This window comes from Leptodactylus fuscus, chromosome 11, assembly GCF_031893055.1.
Source record: "Leptodactylus fuscus isolate aLepFus1 chromosome 11, aLepFus1.hap2, whole genome shotgun sequence".
Classification (NCBI taxonomy): domain Eukaryota; kingdom Metazoa; phylum Chordata; class Amphibia; order Anura; family Leptodactylidae; genus Leptodactylus; species Leptodactylus fuscus.
Window position 1 is genome coordinate 39,996,867 of NC_134275.1, and position 19,854 is coordinate 40,016,720.

General features: G+C 43.6%; 1 protein-coding gene across 2 annotated transcripts in view; it reads right to left on the reverse strand.

Annotated features, from left to right (window-relative positions):
- SARDH (sarcosine dehydrogenase) overlaps positions 1 to 18,683 on the reverse strand; it is a 59,232-nt gene extending 40,549 nt beyond the window's left edge. Inside the window, exons 1-12 of one of the 2 annotated variants that reach the window (XM_075259647.1) lie at positions 18,554 to 18,683; positions 15,524 to 15,836; positions 14,632 to 14,810; positions 13,922 to 14,101; positions 13,488 to 13,611; positions 13,255 to 13,355; positions 11,104 to 11,208; positions 8,774 to 8,903; positions 6,619 to 6,705; positions 5,614 to 5,704; positions 1,534 to 1,675; positions 355 to 438 (exon numbers count right to left, since the gene is read on the reverse strand). In XM_075259647.1, coding sequence (XP_075115748.1) covers positions 355 to 438; positions 1,534 to 1,675; positions 5,614 to 5,704; positions 6,619 to 6,705; positions 8,774 to 8,903; positions 11,104 to 11,208; positions 13,255 to 13,355; positions 13,488 to 13,611; positions 13,922 to 14,101; positions 14,632 to 14,810; positions 15,524 to 15,830 — 1,530 coding nt within the window. In that variant the 5' untranslated portion in view covers positions 15,831 to 15,836; positions 18,554 to 18,683. The other variant, XM_075259648.1, reaches the window with a different exon arrangement.
- Between the last annotated feature and the right edge of the window lie 1,171 nt (positions 18,684 to 19,854).

Genomic DNA, 19,854 nt, shown 5'->3' on the forward strand with positions numbered 1-19,854 from the left:
TAGGGGAGAAGGAAACAATAGAACCCTATGATAATCAGATTTTGTCTACAATCACCTTAAGGGCTAGTTCACATAGTTTTTTGCATTTGGATTTTGACGCGGAATCCACCTGCAAAGACAGCTCCCATTGAAGCTAGTAGCGGAAAAAAAGAAGCGAAATGCCTTATCTTACCGTGGATTCCGCAGCTGATTCAGCTGAGGCGTCCGCGGCTCAGGACATGCTCCTGATTAGGCCCATTCATTTGCACTGCATTGCCATCCCGTCGCGGCTAGCCACGTGGAAATTTGCATGGCGGAAACCATTTTCCGCCATGTGAACATACCCTAATAATGTATCAAGAGACCTGAACTCACCGGAGCTGGACCTTCTGGATTAAACCACCCGGGGCGCTCCCAGCCATGCCTCTCCTGGAATACACAGCCTAGTTGGAGCAACTCCTGCAAAAAGTATACACAATTGGGGAAAATTCATGAAACGCCTAATATTACAGATATTGAGCAAATTGAGACTTAAATAGTCATAAAGGCTTGATGAGTTTGGCACAATTTAAAAAATATTTTTAATTTTTTTTTTTTTGTAAACCATTCCATGAATCCCTCCCCAATATGTCAGCAGCATTATCACATCACATGATTTTTTTTTTCCAAAACAATGCCACTGTTGTCTACAGGATGTGTCTGGTATTGCAGCTTAGCCCATTCACTTGGGCACAGGTGAGGTAGCCAGAGGTGTAACTTAGAGCTGTTAGGGCACCAATGCAAAATCTGTAACAGGGCATAGTTTAGAACAGTGGTATCTTATGTGGCAGAGAGAGCTTTGGGGTCCTGTTAGGTTTTGAGGCAACTGCTGCCTCTGCACCCCCTGGATATAGCAGACAAATAATTTAACTCTTTTTGGGCTGCACTGTGCTGTGCAATAAGGGTAAATGGAATTGTACGTGAACTCAACTCTGCTACATCTAACAATTTACGCCCACGCACACAACACATACCTAAAATACACAATACACAGCTTGGCACCAGCTACAAAAAAAAGGCTTAAAAGCACTAAAACAGACAATAATGGGGTTATAAATATCTCAACTTATGTGGCTCTTAACTTTCGGCAGATGCAGCAGGAGGTTCTTGGCAATCTTAACTATCAATCACATAGTGCCCGAGATGCTTAGCAACCATCTTAAAATACACCAGTTACCGGGAGACCGGCTAACCCCGTTTTACTGGGAATGCAGGGATCCGGCAGATGACACCACAGGGAAGACACTCGATGATATGAATACATTGTCAGCGTGTTATTACACGCTATTGAGAGTTATATAAATAATAATAAAAAAATCTGACTAACTTTTTGTGTCTTTTCATTATATGAGCCAAGATAATGGTATCGGAGAGGGTTATTCAAACACAAGACATGTATATGGTTACATAGAAGTTAGGAGGACTAGATCACCACCACATCCACTATGACAGAGGGTCCTAGCAATGGTGGAATCTTCACACTTCTGACTTTGACCAACTAGTTGCCCCCATTACCTCGTACAACGGATCCTTTCGCATGCCCCTTCCAGCCAGAGGTTCATCATACGGGAACACTACGGAGTAATTTTTGGCATAGGACTCATGGCTCCTCTCACGGATCCAGCGGTTGTGATTTGTCAATGAATGGTGGAATCTCCTGGTGACAGACACAATGGGTAAAAAAACAAAAAAAGCCACACACACACGATGGATATTAGGCCGACCATACCTTGGCAACTACCACCCAGGGACAATGTTTCCCCCTACCCAGTGTGGGCCCCTGAACTAAATAGAGTCTTTGGTATTGGCCTTCCAAAACCCAGTGAGCCCTGACATTTGCCCAAATGCTAACAATAGCCCTGCTTCTCGCATGAATTATTCCAATTTTTGGGGTTCATTGGTCCTCTGAGGTGTATCTAATATTCCAATAGACATATATAGTCTCAATGAGATGTCCTGGGGCAGATACAGTTACAATCCTTCTGGGCAGTAAGGTTAATACTTGGTCTTGGTCTTAGGTAGTCTGGATTTATTTGGAGGGGGGGGGGTTGTATCGGTGTGGGAAATCACGTTTAGCATCATCTGTATTTTGTCTGTGTTCTGGGCTCTCCATTTACTTATTAGATCTATTCTGCGGCCTGAATTTGGGAAGGGGATTTTGCTAGGTTTCTATTAACGGGATCTGGGATCTACATTAGTTTATGGGGTCTCATCTGTAGTGTGGTCAGTATTTTCTTAGTGGATCTGATGTCGGGTCTGTATTTATTTTGAGGGTTTGGAGGTCTGTATTTACTTAGGGATCTGGTCTGGGGTCTGTATTTATTTAGGACGTGGGGTCCATACATATTTATTTAGAAGGTCTACTAACGCTAACATACAAAGCCATCCACAACCTGTCTCCTCCATATATCTCTGATCTCATCTCCCGCTACCTGCCCACACGTAACCTCAGATCCTCCAAAGACCTCCTACTCCGCTCTGCTCTCATCCGCTCCTCACACAACCGTCTCCAAGATTTCTCCCGTGCATCCCCCATACTCGAACTCCTTACCACGACACATAAGACTGATCCCCACAATCACAGGATTCAAGAAGGCCCTGAAGACTCACCTATTCAGGAAGGCCTACAACCTCCAATAACACTATCACCGCACTGCCATCTGTACAGTCTCCCCCTCTCCTTCTGTCTCCACTCCCCTTCCCTCAGATTGTAAGCCCTCGCGGGCAGGGCCCTCTACCCCACTGTGCCAGTCGGTCATTGTTAGTATCTACCTGTATATTCTGTGTATTGTATGTAACCCCCAAATTGTATGTAACCCCCAAATGTAAAGCACCCTGGAATTAATGGTGCTATATAAATAATAAATAATAATAATAATAAAGGTCTAGAGTCTATCAGTTTATGGGGTCTGATCGGCAGCTTATATTTTTTAGGTCTGCTATGGGCTCTGTACCTATTTAGGGGGTCAGGTTTGGGGTCTGTATAGATTTAGAAGGCCTAGAGCTCTATTTGTTTATGGGGTCTGATTTTTTTTTATTCTTTTTTTGTGTGGGTTTAGTCTTTATTCATTTGGGGAGCAATAAAATGGGCCATATCCACTACTTGGGATTGAAACACCCCAGAACTTTTGCACACATCCCCTATTAAGCGCTCCCTTCCCGCAGCTGTCCGCTATCATATTTCCTGGTCTACACCACTCAGTCTGAATTGCACAAACAGAAATAATACAAGTCACTCAGCGAATCGACCAATTTCTAAACCCTATTGTGAATAAACCAAGCTGAAGCCACAGTGACCCGGCTACGCATCATACAGTCACAGTGTGCCGTACTGCGTGATGCAATTATCGCTATTATCTACGGTTTTAGATCATGTTAACCTTGAGGAGAGAATAGCCGCTCTCACCCGTAACTAAAAGCATCCAGAGAGTGAGAGAACGCGCCGGTAATTGTCACCTCTCCTGCAATCCTCCTTTATATCACTTCCTGAGCTTTGTCTGCAGAGTGACACTGGTGGAAGGACATCGGTCCCGAGCCGTCTCCCCCCCCCATTTACTCCTCTCACCTCTGTTATTAGCCCGTGGCATAATTAGACGGCAGAAATAGATTTAATGGCAAGTTTTAGCGCGCTGTGTGATTACTGCCTAACGCTGTCCGGCCGCTCCCGGAGAAGTGCGGTAATCACAGGGGCCGGCGGATGCGTCATAATCAAGAGGCCAAGAGGGTGAAGTCACACGGCCCAATACTAGGGGAGCGGGGTAATAATTATCCCAAGCACTGCTAGAATTAATATCTCACTGGATTTCCATAACACCATAAGAGATGAAGCGAGAATAGGGATACAAAGAAAAATGGAAAAATTCTGAAATTTTAAACTAGACTTTGCTTTCTGACATTGAATGGAGACATTGATCATCTTCTTACAGTCCGTCCGCACTCTCTCGTAACAAGCCATGCAGCTGTCACTATGGGTTTTTACATGCTAGGTTTGGCCGGCAATATTTCCATTCACTGACAGCAAGCAGAAATGTGGAAGCATTGTAGGATAACAGATTATATAGTTGCAGAATGTTTATGCTAGGTTCACACTGGCGTTCGGTTTACATTATTATTATTATTATTATTATTATTATTATTATTATTATTGTTTATTTATTTATATAGCACCATTAATCCCATGGTGCTTTACATTCTTCTGGTCCGCTTGGGGACCTGAAAAACAGACATCCTATCCGCTTAAAAAGCGGTTAACCAAGGAAACCCCATAGACTGAAATCGACATGCATGTAGGACTTTTCTCCTGCCATATTTTAAGCAGAATGGGGGATGGAATCCCTGAACGCTAGTGTGAACCTAGTGCTAATCACAGGACAATTAAAGTGGTTTCCAGGCTCTCTTAAATCAATGACCTACAGGTCATCAACTGAAAATCCATGGGGGTCCGACAACCGGGACCTCCAAGTTATCAACTGAAGATTTGTGCGGATGTGTTATGGGGGTCCCTGTTGACCACTCCGGCAGTGACTGTCTGATCACAGTTTAGTCCCATTCAAGTGTATGACACTATGCTTTGCTAAGTTCTGAAAAGGCTACAGCCTCTTCAAACTATTGATCGGCCATGATTCAGGTGTTGGACCCCTGCCCATCTTTAGTTGATGACCTATCTCATAAGTCCCACTAAACCCCTTTAAGCTTTATGTACAGAAAGCTGGATACAAACTAAGGTGCCCATACATGTCACAACCAAGCCATGGTAACCACAAGCACTTTGCTGCTTATTAGGGCAAGTTGACACAATGAATTTTGCAGCAGGATTCACCATGGAAATCTTCCTACCAGCAGAAGAAAGATTTCCTATTCCCATTTACTTCAATCAGAGGTTCAGGCAGAATCCACCTAAATATGTGGCAGACATCTGGTGTTAGACTCCCTTTAAGACTGTCAAATGAAACCAACCCTAATGTAGTTATAACCAACTTAAAGGAGTACTCCAACAAGGATATTCCATAACATTATAATCAGTAAGGGTCCAATTTCGGGGACTCTGCAGGGAACAAGTGAAGAGATCTCAGTCCATTTATTCCCTGCAGTCAGATCCCACTAATCAGTAAGTAATGGGATATCTTAATAAATATACACCCCAAAAATCTTGTTCCCAATCACTATTTATTCATCTTTGAATAATATATATATATATATATATATATATATATATATATATATATATATATATATATATATATATATATATACATATACATATATATATACATATACATATACACACATACGAGAGCTCACACAGGTGGAGACAGTTGTCACCTGACAGCTGCTCCTCTAAGAGAGAATGGAGCTGCTGTCAGATGACTACTGTATTAATCACACAAGGTCCATTTTCTCCCATTACATAGACCAAACATAATAGGGTAACACATAAGGGTGTACCAGGGATGTAGAATCCGGACTCTGTCCTGATGACCTCTTTGCTATACAGGGGTATGTTCTGGACACCAAGCTCAGGTTCTCCTAAGAATTCTACGAGTTGTGATTATAGGCTATAAATCATTGATGCTCCGCAGCAGACTCTAATCTCACCTGATGTCATAGCCGTACATGTCTTTCTCTGGGCGGCCATGAATAATCCAGTGAGCAAGCTCCTTCCCGCATCCTCCTCCCAACATCATACCTGAGGAAACCACAGGAGCCGTCACAAGAAATATGTCCTTACATCGATTCCTGGTAATTAATCTGAGATTCAGGGTCAGTGAAACGTACTGGAAACAGAATAGACATGCTATCCCGTCCGCCCAGGGCCCCATCACAGACTGGAAAGGATGCCTGTCACCAAAATGGCTGATCTCACCAAATTATTTAGTGTGCCTTCAGGCTGGAATCAGGGTCTCTATGAGATGCCCTATAGAAGGATTCCCCAACTGGTGGCTTTCCAGTTGTTGGCAAACTACAACTCCCAGCATGCTCTGACAGCTGTTTGTAGACATTATATTGTTGCAGCATCCTGGGGGACACAAATTAGGGACCATCGGAGAAGTGGGTGCATTACATAGAGCACTAATGTGCTAACCTAGGGTGGGTGATGAAGTATGAGACCCCAGGACCTAAGGGTCGGGCCCAAAGGCTCCCCTACCACATTAAAAAAAACACAGGTATTTTAACAGGCACATGATAGATATGGGGCCCTATTATAGACTTTGCATTAGGGCCCACAAGTACCTTCTCCAAATATTTCCTTCCCTTCTGGACTTTTTTAACCTTTAAAAAACAGGTCATGTGATCAGGGGTATTGAATTCGTATATTCCATATATGGTCACCACTTCAGGGTTGCCCTTGCTATATATCTTCCTTTCTATAATCTTATAATGTATTGAAGCCTTCATCCTGTTCTCCATCTTGTTAGTAATTACAACTTCCATTGGTCATAGTATGCTAGGGGTTGTAGTTTCCTCACAGATGGAGTGCTGCAGGTTGAAGGCCTCTGTTGTGTTGGTTTGACTACTTCGGACGTCCCATGAAGTGTCCATTATTATGCTTGTATCTACTCCATAGCGAGGTTCATAGATTGCACATACTGGCTCCATTACCTGCACTATTGAATCCACAGCCCAGGAAAAAGCCTCGAACTTCAGGAGACTCGCCTAAGAGCGGCTTGTGATCAGCAGTGAAGGATTCTGGAAAATATAGCAAAATAGATGGAAAATTATGTATATGTACAGTACATGACCCCAACTGAAGATAGGATTAGATAGGACCCTCTAACCACTAGTGTTATTAGGGTATTGTCGGAGCTCAGAGGGGGTATTGCTTTCCCTTGGGGAGACCACCAGGCAGGCAATGCTCCTTAGGATAAGGTATGCAAATGAGGTCTCCTCCAGAAGAAAGAAAACTGTCTATTTAGTGCCACCAATATGTAGCACCCTATAAGTCATTCTCCGATCCTTCAAAGAGCCTTGAAACATGACGACATGAGATTTCAGTCAAGCCAAAGTTGTCTAGTGCCGGTCCCCTTTCCTCCTCGTGCCAGGACTTGCCTCAACAGAAGTGGAGAGGTTCACATGAACCCTGAGACAGGTAAAGAACCAGTGAAATTTGTGAGTTATGTTATTAGGCCCTCTCCAGTGATCGTTGAGGCCACTCAATGGTCATGTGAGTCTCCGCTACCAGCAAGTCTTGGCACAGGAGGGAAAGGGGACTGGACAACAGAGCACCAAGAATAGGCGATCATGTACGTTTTTTTTGTTTTGCACCTACTTTGGCTACCCGAATTTTCTGCAAATCTTTGACAACCCCTTTAACACCCACTACCTAAAATGATCAGTCTAAACCAGGGGTAAGGAACGTTCGGCTCTCCAGCTGCTGTGAAACTACAACTCCCAGCATGCTCCATTCACTTCCATGGGAGTTCCAAGAACAGCAGAGCAAGTATGCATGCTGGGAGTTGTAGTTCTGCAACAGCTGGAGAGCCGAAGGTTCCCTACCCCTGGTCTAAACTTTCGGAGACACAGTCCATCATCCACCTCTTGTGCGGTCCCCATCTACAGAGACCACTAGAGCTTCTGTTAGGGTGATATGGCCCTCGGGGAAAGTTGATCTTCTCTACTCAAACATTTTAGGTGTCACAAACTAATATGTATTATTTGTTACCCATGTCATGACCTGCGTGTGCAGGGCCGATGCTCATAGCATGAGTAAATAGCAAAAATGAAGACTATATCAATGAGCAGATGACAGGATAATGAAGAGAATTTAGCTTTTTTGGTATTTTTTAGACAGCTGGCTGCACACTGGGACATGTATAATAGAGACCCGTCTGCCACCTTCTGCCTTCTACACCTCCAACCAAGGAATACCGCATCTGCCTGGACCAGAGGATCTCCTGCGTACTTGTCATGTTGCATCTGGTTAGGAGCAAGACATGACCTAGATATCAGTGGCCGAGGCAGAAGATGTCCCCGCAAGACACCGCAGCAGGGGCCCTACAATATCCCACCAGCAGGATTAAAGGAGGCAGTTTATGATAGCAGCTGAGGGACAGAGACTTGGAGGATCTGTCATTGTTATAAAGCCTCATGTGAACTCATGTCAAGTTGCCCTATTTTTCAGCCTTTGCTTTGGAATAGCTGGGTGCCAACCAATATGGCGACCATTACAGCTGCAACACAACATTGGCAGCGTTGAATGCAAAGGTTGTCCAGTTATGCAGGTGTAATTGTATGACTAGACAGATCTGCCATGCAAGAGGCTGGGAAAGCGGGGTAAGAGACGGGGTCATCATGTGGAATGATCAGATTTAATATAAATGTAACTTTTTTTTGTTAAAAGCAAAACATATGAAGTTGTAAGTGGCTGAATGCACAGAATACCAGTGACAACCTTATACAATTGGTACAACCTATATGCTTCTCCATGTAATGTACTGTATATAGACAAAGGTGAACCCTCTCTTACTATTTGCTGCCACCTAGTGGCAGAATATAAACTTGTTCCTTGTTTTTTGTTTTTTTTTCTAATATCTGCCCGTCTTGAAGCAACATTAAAAATCATATTAAATAAGTGCTGGAATATCAATTTCCAAACACTTTGGGGCAGATTTATTAACCATCGCCGCGAGCTGCGGACATCAATGCATCAATTTCATTGCAATGGGACAGTAAAATGTTGACACCACTGATCCTTCTAGGCCATGGCCATGGGTTCCACCATCTAAACTGGTAAACACACAGATCGGTAAGTGCTCACCTGGGCCGCACACAGTGGATTTAATACCGGTAGTCTCCAGGACAGGTACTCGGTTGATCGCCCCCTGGATGTGTTGCATGAACACGTCCCAATCCAGATCAAAAAGGCCAAAGGCAAACTTATCCGAAACCTGAAAATAGTAAAAACAGGACTATTTAAAATAATTTGTGTTTTATTTCTCACTATTTTTATTATATCTGCTTGCTATCAGTGAATAGCAACATTCGATTTTAAACCTAAAGGCTGAAAACAGCAGAGAACTATTTATTCTCACAGCTGAGATTTTGCTACTATTGTATCCAGACTAGGCAATACATTGTGAGCTCAAATGGGTTTTCCAAGATCATTAGTATAGGTCATCAATATCTGATCAATGCAGCACACGAGTTGCATAAGTGAACTTGAAAAAGTGCAAAGATGGGCAAAATAATTAAGGGAATTGGTGGATTGGAGTACAATGATAGATTAACAAACTTGGGGTTATTTAGTTTACAGAAACGATGTCTACGGGGAGATCTAATAACAATGTACAAATACATGAAGGGACAATACAAAGAACTTTCTAAGAATATTTTTACTCCTAGGCCAGTGACAGTGACAAGAGGACACCCTCTACGTCTGGAGGAGAGAAAGTTTCACCAGAAACATAGAAGGGGATTCTTTACAATAAGAACAGTGAGGCTCTGGAACTCTGTACCCCAGGAAGTGGTGATGGCGGATTCACTGAACAAGTTTAAAGAGGGCCTGGATGCCTTTCTTGAAGAGAACATTATGGGTTATGGACTTTAGATTTTAAGGACACATTGATGCTGGGTTTTTATACTGACTGCCAGATTGGATTTGGGATTGAATTTTTTCCCTGAATTGGGGCAATTAGCATAAGACTCATGTTTGGTTTTTTTGCCTTCCCCTGGATCAACACTGTAGGGGATTGTAGGATTATAGGTTGGACTTGATGGACTGATGTCTTCATCCAACCTCATCTACTATGTATGCTCAGGTGATCGTTATTTTTGTCTCACAAGACAGTGGCGTCACATTCATTTGTCACTTGACCCGTTTACAGTGAGTGAATGCAGCAGAGCTGCAGCATCAAGCACATGCACTTGCGTTTCCAGTGCTCCATTGACTTCTATGGAGCTTCCAGAGATTGCAGTCCCTGCAGCATCTTAGAATTGAATTGAGCACCCATCACACAAACAAGGGGAATTTCAGGCCCCCGATCATCTGATCAATCCCCATTCCAACTATCAGACCCCCACTAATGAGCTGACACTCAATTCCCTATCCTGAGATAAATGGATTGGCTGCAGTCAAGCACAACCGTTACTATATTTAATATTTAAGGGAGACACTGGACTCCTGTTCTCATGAACAGTGGGAGTCCCATTAGTTGCCCCCCTTCCAATCAGACACTTCTCCTATATTCTGTGGATAGGTTGTAAGTTTACATATTGGCATAACCCTTTAACCGAGCAGAGCTGCAATACCAGACACAACCCATAGATAGGTGTGGCGCTGTTTCTAGTAGAAAACTGCAGTTTTTCAAATATTGGGTTTGTCCTCTTACCAGCCACTGCTGAGGCCACTGACAGGAATCAGCGGACACGTGGGATGCAGGACTCCTAGCACCCTGACCCTGGTGTAAGCCCGAACGGACACCTGGGACAGGTAGGTTTTGTTTTTTTATTTATTTTGCAATTCCCTGACCACCACAAGGATTGGTAGAATTCCTGAACAACCCCTTTAAGGGCTATAAGTTAAAGGGGCGTTTCATCTCAACAACCATATGGGCTCCTCCTCTGTTAGGGCCATTTCACACAGTTGTATTTGGGATGCAGTTAGGCCGAAGGGAACTCACTTTGTCAGCTCTATTTAGCCCAGCCACGTTTGGGAGGTGAATCTGGTCAATACTCTGATCATTTCAACAGAAAAGGGGATGGCCAAGATGAGAACACCCCTTTAAGTGAAGGCCTATACCCATTAAAGTAGTTCTCTCTATATAAATAAAGTTTATTGAAGCAAGTTATTACTCAGCCCGTAATAATGGAAGACCTATCTAATACATTCAGAGCTCACTTCAATAAACTTTATTTGTAATAAACCTGGAGAACACTTCATTTTAAGGTGGTAATTACCCTCAAAATATTTCTAATCAGTTTTAATCTGCGAGTGGGAAGGAGTTTATTCGGGATGGAGGCTGAGGGATCGGAGCTGCCATGGTGTTATGACTGATAATAACACTCGCTGACTGGAGAGGAAGGAGCAGCACGCCGCACCATTGCTCATCTTGCTTTGTCTCATGTATCTGACAGCAATCAGCGTCTCACCTCTTCCCAGAATATAGGGTTTGACTCATATCCTCCCACTGACAACGCGTCACCTTGGAGACGGAGATACACCGATGCGTCGTGGTCCCGCACATTTGGCATGTTCTAAAAATAAAACGCCAGAGAGAAAATTTGAAGAAAAGGAATTTAGACACATTGTAATCTGCTCAGAGCGTCTCCAGTCTTAAATTCCAGTGGAAAAAAAGAAAAGAAAGGTGGAAAAAAAACAACAATAAAATAACAAAAACATATAAAAGAATGAATAAAAGCAATAAAATAGATAAATAACAATGCAGAATATCAATGTAGTCGGCGCAGAGCATCTCCGGTCTCAAATCCAGTGAAAAGCAAAAAAATAATAATCATAAAACAGCAAAGACATAGTAGTAAATCAGAAAAATAAAAAATATAAATAATAATGCATAATAAAGTATAATACATAATGTTAAAATTTACTTTAGTCTGCAACCGCCAAATTTTAAAGATAGGACTGACTTTTGGCATGTCATGGAGATATGTTGAGCTGGGACCCCACCGATTAACAGAAAGAAGGGGTCCCGGTTCACTTTTTAGAATTGTGGAATGTCTCAGCCCCCTGTGACTGTGGGGCCCCATCTCATAGACCTTTTGTGGAGTGTCAGGGTCTGGGTTGCTAGGTGTGGTGGTATAGACACACAAGTCCAGATTCTTTAGTCCAAAACAAAGGTAGAGTTTATTTTCACTCAAAAAGTTAGTGCAGCAGCAAAAGGAAACAATACAAAAATAAATCCCTGCCCGGCTAGGCTCTAACTAAACATAGAATAGGTTACATCACCTAGAATAACAGAAATCAAAAGCCAGTTGAGTCATTCAGGAGACAGCTCAAAAATATGACCTCTTTCTTTGGCTCTGCCCAAAGTCTGCTGCTGGAGCTGGCTTCTTAAGCTCCCTTGATGAGCAGACTCTCTGCAGCTGAGTCGCTGCTGGAACATTCCCAAAGTGTGGACTGGAGAGGGGGTGGAATGACAGGTCCCACTACCAACCTACCTGCCATTCCTAAAAATCCAGCCCAATACTGAGCATTTACCAAAATGCTCAGCAGACGAAAGTTGTCTGCTGAGAACAAACATTCCTTCTGGAGTTTTCTCATCTCACCCACCTTAGTAGTCTGGGTGAGATGTACACCCCCTCCATTACCTGACCAGCCATCGGCTTACAATGATATCTTCGGATATAGTTTGATGGCTAAAACCAGAGGAAATTTTTTAATGGGCCAGATCCCTATTCAAAATGTGATCTATTCCGTGTAATAAGGTCCTCAGGGGCGTAAACAAAAATCGACCACTCGCCAAGGAGCTTGTTTGCCCCATCTGCTTCCCAAGATACTTGAATTGTTTGCTCACAACCTGAAGAGAAAACAGGTTCTCAGCACCTAATAAAATAAGGGATGCTGCCATGTTGGACTGGACCTACTATGTCCACAGACAACAAAGCAGACAAATAGTTTGTTTTTATGGTACAATGTTTTTTTCTATACATGTCCAGTGATATCTGGTGTAGAATATAAACTGTTGGATACAGTGCCTCTAATGGTCATTTGTGGAACTGAAAATCTGTAGAAACAATGCCACACCTGTGAGTTATGTCTGGAATAGCAGCTCACCTCCATTGAAGTGACTGATGCTAAACTGTAAGGTGTGATGCTGTTCTTGGAAAAAAAATATCCATCTTTCTGTAATCTTGCACAGTCACTTTAATATTATTATATTTTGAACATTTTCTGCAGCTTTGCCTTACAAGTGAGGCTGAGAGATTCAATATGGATTAAAGGGATTGCATGTATCTTCAGAAACATAGAGGTCAGTGGAAGGAGGGGGCAGTTACTAGTACTAAGCCTTGACCTTCCCTATACCTGACATGATGAGATCTTCACCTTCCTTGGTGTACACAATGGGGACCGCATTTTTTTAATCAAAGTTCAGGCCAATGCATTGTGGGGATGACATATGGGTGCAGACTGTGCACTCCATTATGGTGGTGTGACCTATTTAATAGTGATCCAATATTTTAACATAATTGACGTGTCTTGTTGCCAAATGTAAACATAATGACAGCGGATACACAGAAGTAGGACACGATAAAAAATACCGCAAACTGAGTAATGCACCAGACCTGGATTCCCTCTATCCGTTCAGTGACCACGTAGGCATGGTGCATTGCTATCAGGGGAACATTCACACCAGCCATCTGTCCAAGAGTCCTGGCCCAGACACCTACAGGAGGAGAAGATAATAAAACTGAAAAATGTATTTATATTTCAGGAAGATAGATATAGATAGATAGACATAACATAGATAGAACGGAGAAATTCTGTCTATGTACATGATTCAGACATATGTCTTAACCTGCACAGTTCACCACACAGGGGGTCTGCACAGTGCCATACTCCGTTTCCACAGCCACAACCCTCTGGATCCCAAAGTCATCAGTCTTTACTTTGATGCCGGTGACAGGACAATTCTCAATGACCTGTGGAACAAAAAGTGACATTTATTATGAGTCACATCCAGGAAGCTAGGAACAGTCCACCATTTAAGCAAAATGAAAACAAGGACAGAAAAAAAAAAAAAAATTCTATATGTGAAACCTTGTCACCATCCACCACTATTTGCCTGCTCTTCCCTGCCACACTGAACAAGGTCACGCCGGTGGTCACTAATAGTTTTCTTGCTATGCCTCACATTATAATGTCTCTATATAGACATGCACTAAGCAGCTCTACAGTATATGGACTATCAAAAAGCACCTCATATCTCCAATGGCGATGAGTTGAGGTTACCTGAGCCCCCCTGGCAGTAGACGCTCTCACTAATGTGGTACAAGTCCCAGCAGGGTCCATAGTGCCATCTTTAGGAACGTAGAGGGTGCCATAGAGATCGTCCACGTTCATGAGTGGATATAAATCCTTGGTCTCAGCCGGAGACAGGACATACGACTCAACACCATAAACTTTTCCCAGCTGTCAAAAAAAAAAAAAAAAAAAAAAGGCAAAGCTGTGAATAAAGCAACATTTCTTACAAATGACTAAATAGTTCATGGAAAATATTATGGAAGCCTGATAGGACTGGATACACAAAAGATTGCAAGAATGGGGGTCTTGAGTCCCCTATTTGCAGTTGTCACACAGGTACACTACCACTCCAAAGTCTATGGGATTGATGAGGATCCTCCATGGCAGTTCTTGGTATCTCAGTCATAGACTTTGAATGGAAAAACAGTACACATACGTGCCCAGCGTGCTACTGACATGGAGGATGAAAGACCCCCTGTTCTTAAGATCGGTGAAGGGTATGATCTCTGAGACTCTTCCCAAAGCCAAGAACAAGAGTCCCAAGTCCCTGGCCAGAGAATAGGATATAGGGGTTAATGGGACTGTTGAAAACAGAATAAGCACCATAGGGTCTGATGGGTTCTGGATTATGGAACGTTCTGGATCGGCAGAGACATACAAAAGTGACTACTGTACACACAATATTACACTGCTCTTACAGACATGAGCCTTTTATACTCATCCAGACGCTGCTTGTTGGAAGCAATGAAGAGACCCCCATTCTCTATCCATCCAGTGTGCAGTCCTGTCTCCTTCTCCAGGTCCTGGCTGACCACATTACGGGTATGAGCCAACAGTTCCACCTCCACATCACTGGGCCGCAGCTGCCACAAAAGCCCTAGAAAGTGAGTTAAGTCACAGATCATACATCAGGTCAAGATACTCATTAAGCTTAAGGCCACACAGTCCTCTTGTGTACTCCAGAACAATGTTTTTTTTTTATCCAAATGTCCATATGGCCTGTTTGGTACCTGCAGCATTTTTAGACTCCTTGGCATGGTGCTAAGAGCCATATAACAGATTTCTGCATTTTAAACCATGGCAACTTTAGCCGTCTATGGACCCAGAGGGTTCTTCTGGCACACAAAGTGTCTATGGCTCCATAGTATAAAACCATAAGGACTCTATGTGCTGTTCTATAGGCGCTGTGCCAAGTACATAAGGCCTAATCATTGTCGGACTAGCCCATCAGTGTACCAGATGATCCTCAAGTGGGTCCAGGCTCTAAGATAATAATGGTCCTCCAAAAATCAGAAGGGTTGGAAAAGGCGAATGTAGACTTTAATATGGGAATTAAAGGTGGGCACTGCAACAAGATTCCCATAATCTACCCTCATAATGCCTATTTCCAGATCCCATAGCATACAGAAGAGAACCAAAATCATCATCCAGTTAGCAATCTCAATAGGTAGCACATCCTGGAGTATCAGGGAGACTTACAGAATGGTAGCCAGATATGTGACAATTTGCCAAATTGACATGGCCCTCAAATAACACCAAGCCAGTATGTAGATTTCAGGTACAATATGGTACTGTTGATGTCCAACTTACCTGCTGTGTGCCATGTTGTCCCAGAGGTCAGGCGATCTCTTTCCAGAAGTACAACATTCTTCATGCCCATCTTGGCTAAGTGGTAAGTGGTTTGGCATCCCAAGCTGCCCCCACCAATGACTACCACATCTGCAGATTTTGGCAATGGCTTGGTTGGACCCTTGGTAGCAGAACCTTCTTCCTTCAGAATTGTGGCATACGGGACACTTTTCTCCGTTGTGGGACCAGTGGCAGTGCTAAGACCTCGGTAGACATATCTGTAGCCAGCTCTGGTGGCCAAATGTACCGTTCTGCTCAGGTATTTCATGGTCACCTGGAACACACGGTCAAGTCCATCACAAACTCAACAAAACTTTGCAAGATGTTAAGCATTGCTTGTACAGAGAGCTAGTCTATGATGTCCTTCAGCATCTTGTAGGACATCTCATCAAGGCCAAGCCCTCGTTAGCATTGACCCTGTGATTGTGGAATAATAGTACAGATGAAACATACGATCAACCGTAATATTTGCCCCTGGGCATAGTCACATGACCCTGGCACATTCCATCTGCTCCTCTCCTTTCTTCTGTAATAACAACCAATCTGCTCCTTAACCCTTAAGTCTTCTATCACAGCCCAGTTATGCTGGTTTGTATGCCTAAACTGGGCTCACATAGCATAAAAACTGAGGTCTAGCCCTAAAAATATATATGCCTTACCTTATGCTTTGCACTGCAGCTCGGCTTGTTCAGATTGGCTGCTGTACAACTGCACTAGCCCAGCACATTCTCATTTGGATGTCAATGTATGAAGATCTGAATACAAACACAGAAAGCACAGAAAGGATGGACTGGCCCAAGCAAAATATTTGCTCAGTATGTCCTCTGTCTAATGCATGCAGGTTCACTGATCCTTATCACTAGGTCTGCATGTGTTCACTGTTTGGAAGGAGATGTTTCGGGGGTGTGACAGGATCCTCCCTCCTTCACAATAACACCTCACCATTTTCACCTGCATATCATACACAGGCGGAACTTGCAGCTTTAGGGCCCCAATGCAAAATCTGTAATGAGACACCTGCCTACCATGGTCTATTTAGGATAGTGGAATATTTTATGTGCCAAAGGACTTTTGGGGCCCTGCCAGGTGCCATATCACCTGTAGCTCTGCAACCTCTGCACTCCCATAGCTACACTTCGATAACAAAGAACGATACAACACGAGTAAGTCATTGTGGCTCCAAACCCCAAATATTACTCATGCCATACAATGGTGTATATATGCAGCATTTGTAAGTCTGGGGTACTGTGGGCATACCCCTCCTATGGGCCCCTTCTAGCTATTTAATTAATTTAGCTAAAACAAAGACATTTTGTCACATGGTGCAGCAACTAAACCAGCTTTGGACTGAGGTTCCTTGGATCCACCAGATAAAAATTATACTGGGATCTACCCTTCAACAACCCCAAGGAAGTAGACCATCGTACTATTCAAATTTGGGTGTCCTCTGCTGCACCATTACTCTGTTAGTGCCAGTGTCAGTCCACCAGTATATGAGAGGTTCCTCCAGTAGGCCCAGGCTCTAACACAATAATGGACCAGCGTGAAGACACCCAAATTTGAAGGGTACTATGGTCCTTTTTTATGTAGGGGCTGTCAGAGATTGATCTTCAGAATCATTTTATTAGGTAGGCCCAAACAAACTTAATCCAATACTGGTTAGGACCCACCAAGGATCCTCTAGTACTTTGGTCCGACACTTTCGACTATGATGTCAATCCTAATCTCGGCCGCTGGTTTCCCATCAGGCTTTCACCACCAAATACACAAATATAAAACTGTCAAAACGCAGCGACAAATCCCATAAGCTCAACTGAGCAGACACTAATATCCAGTGATGGCTGAGCAGAACGTATCACCAGTGGTGTGAGCGAAGACTAGGAGTACAAAGAGAATTTGTATGTTGGGCGGTGAAAGATCGCAGAAACTTATCATCATGTTGTAATTCGTAGGTTTGGATCTCCTACTACCCTCATGAGTATGCAGTTTTACCATTCCTCAAGGCTGGGGTCTCCTGGACTGCAATGTTATTCTTCACTTTCTCTTTTCAGACCAGTGGCATCATGCCAATCAGTCACATGGCCATGCTGCAGCTCAGTCCCATTCAAATGAATGGGGCTAAGCTACAATACTAACCGTGGTCACTAAACAAGGTATAGTACTGTGCTTGGTAAGTAGTGAAGACGCCGCAGCAATAAAATAGAATTAAGGCCATGTATCACCAGGTAGGGGGACTCAGTAGTGCTGCCAACCCGTAAGTAGATCCAAGTCTGGTCTTAAGTTAAATGGTGGCCAAATATTATATACAGCACTCAAATAATAGTCATATGGTACTAATCAATAAATCAAGGAAAGTGGGATCTGAGTTGCAAGATAGTGGCGCCCCCTTCAGTCACTCACACACCTATATAGCATTATGTGTCACGCAACTGTTGTCATAGGCAAGTCACAGCCGCATGCAATCTCCAGTGAAATCTATAGTGAATAAGTTGCCTGTGACCAAAATTCAACAGGCTTGATTTCCTGCCACATGTCACAATGCCACACCACAGACATACACAAACTTTTTTCATGCAAACTTGGTGCAACACTTCGCCCTAGCCTTCAGCGCACCCACAAATCTCCTCCACAACGGGTGCAGCAAGTCCCTGCAGCGCCCTGTAATATTCAAACTTGCTTTGTCCAATGAGCTTACACGTTACAAACAGTATTGCATGGATATTAAACCTGTACCGCTCTGCTACGCTTAACAATGCACTCCATGAGATTTCCCCAGGGTCCAAAACCTACAGCTGCACAGTACAGACAGGACATTATCTTACGTGTTGCACTCTCCAGCACCCGGGGTGTCAACGCTGTGCAAGGAATGAACTTTATTTCTTAACTTTTCCAGAGTTCCTCAGAAGGAGGCGACGTTTCCAGTTAAACACTGGGGCCTCCCATTAATAATCTTCTTATATAGACTATGTCCTCAGCCTGGGGTTCACATACCGTCTGAGCTGACAGCAGCTGGAGGCCTGAAGCTGCTCTACCAGAAGGAAAAGGCTATTTGGATGCGGTTGTTATTGGTCTACGTGGGCTTGCCACGCCGCCTCCCAACAATGAGTTAAGCTTGGTCTCCTCCCTAAACCCTGCCCATGTGAAAGTCAATAACAGCATGCACTGCAAAAAGCATGGCAGCTGCCTGTGCACTGAACCACATGGGAGCACAAACCCTCATCTCTACCCAGTTTCATAATGGTATAGTCCTGTGTTTCCTGCTAAATGGATTGTCCGTTTTTTTTGTAAATAAAGCTAAGTTCTTGTATCATAAAGTTCTGCTACTCTCTCATATTCCTAGTCACATTCAAGATCTCTGTTTGCAATTTGACATCAAGTAGCTGAGGGTTTGTTATAATTGTATCCAGTCTAGACAATCCAGCCTTGAACTCCAGGTTTGTACATCTACCCGCCCCTGATACATTGTATCAAAGTGTCAGCAGGAGAGAGATTTGAGCTGCTGTGTTTATGGCATAGAGGATTGTTTAGACTGGATACAATTGTAGCAAACTCTCAACTATGAAAATTTAAAGAGGACCTTTCACCTCCTGGGGCACATGCGGTTTTATATACCGTTAGAAAGCCGACAGTGCGCTGACTGTAGGCTTTCATGTTCTGTGCCCCCGGTGAAGAGCTATCGGTGCTGATACCGTAGCTCTTCAACGTCAGAAGGGCATTTCAGTCAGGAACGCCCTTCCTCACAGCGGTGGGGGCAGAGAACGGGAAAGCCGATAGTTGGCTTTCTAATGGTGTATTAAACCGCATGTGCCCCAGATGGTGAAAGGTCCTCTTTAAGAAGACATGTATGCCTGGTTCACATCTGCGTTCTGTATTCCATTCAGGGAGTCTGCTTGGGGTCCCCCAAACGGAATACTGAGCGCATTGACAAGCGGTAAGCTTATGAGAGCACATGGACCCCATAGTCTATAGTGGGGTCCATGTGTTTTCAGCGCGCTGTCCGCACCAAACATGTGCAGAGAAAAGTACTTCATGTACTACTTTCCTCTCCGCATGACTCGTGCGGACACAGCACGGAAAACACACAGACCCCATTATAGTCTATGGGGTCCATGTGTTTTCATAAACTCACCGCTGGCCAATGTGTTCGGTATTCTGTTCGGGGGGTCCCCAAGCGGACTACCCGAAAAGAATACCAAATGCAGATGTGAACCAGGACTTAGGCTAATGCTACATATCGATTTTGTTCATGACCCAGGTCGCCAAGTCAGTTTGCGACTCCTTTACGCATATTA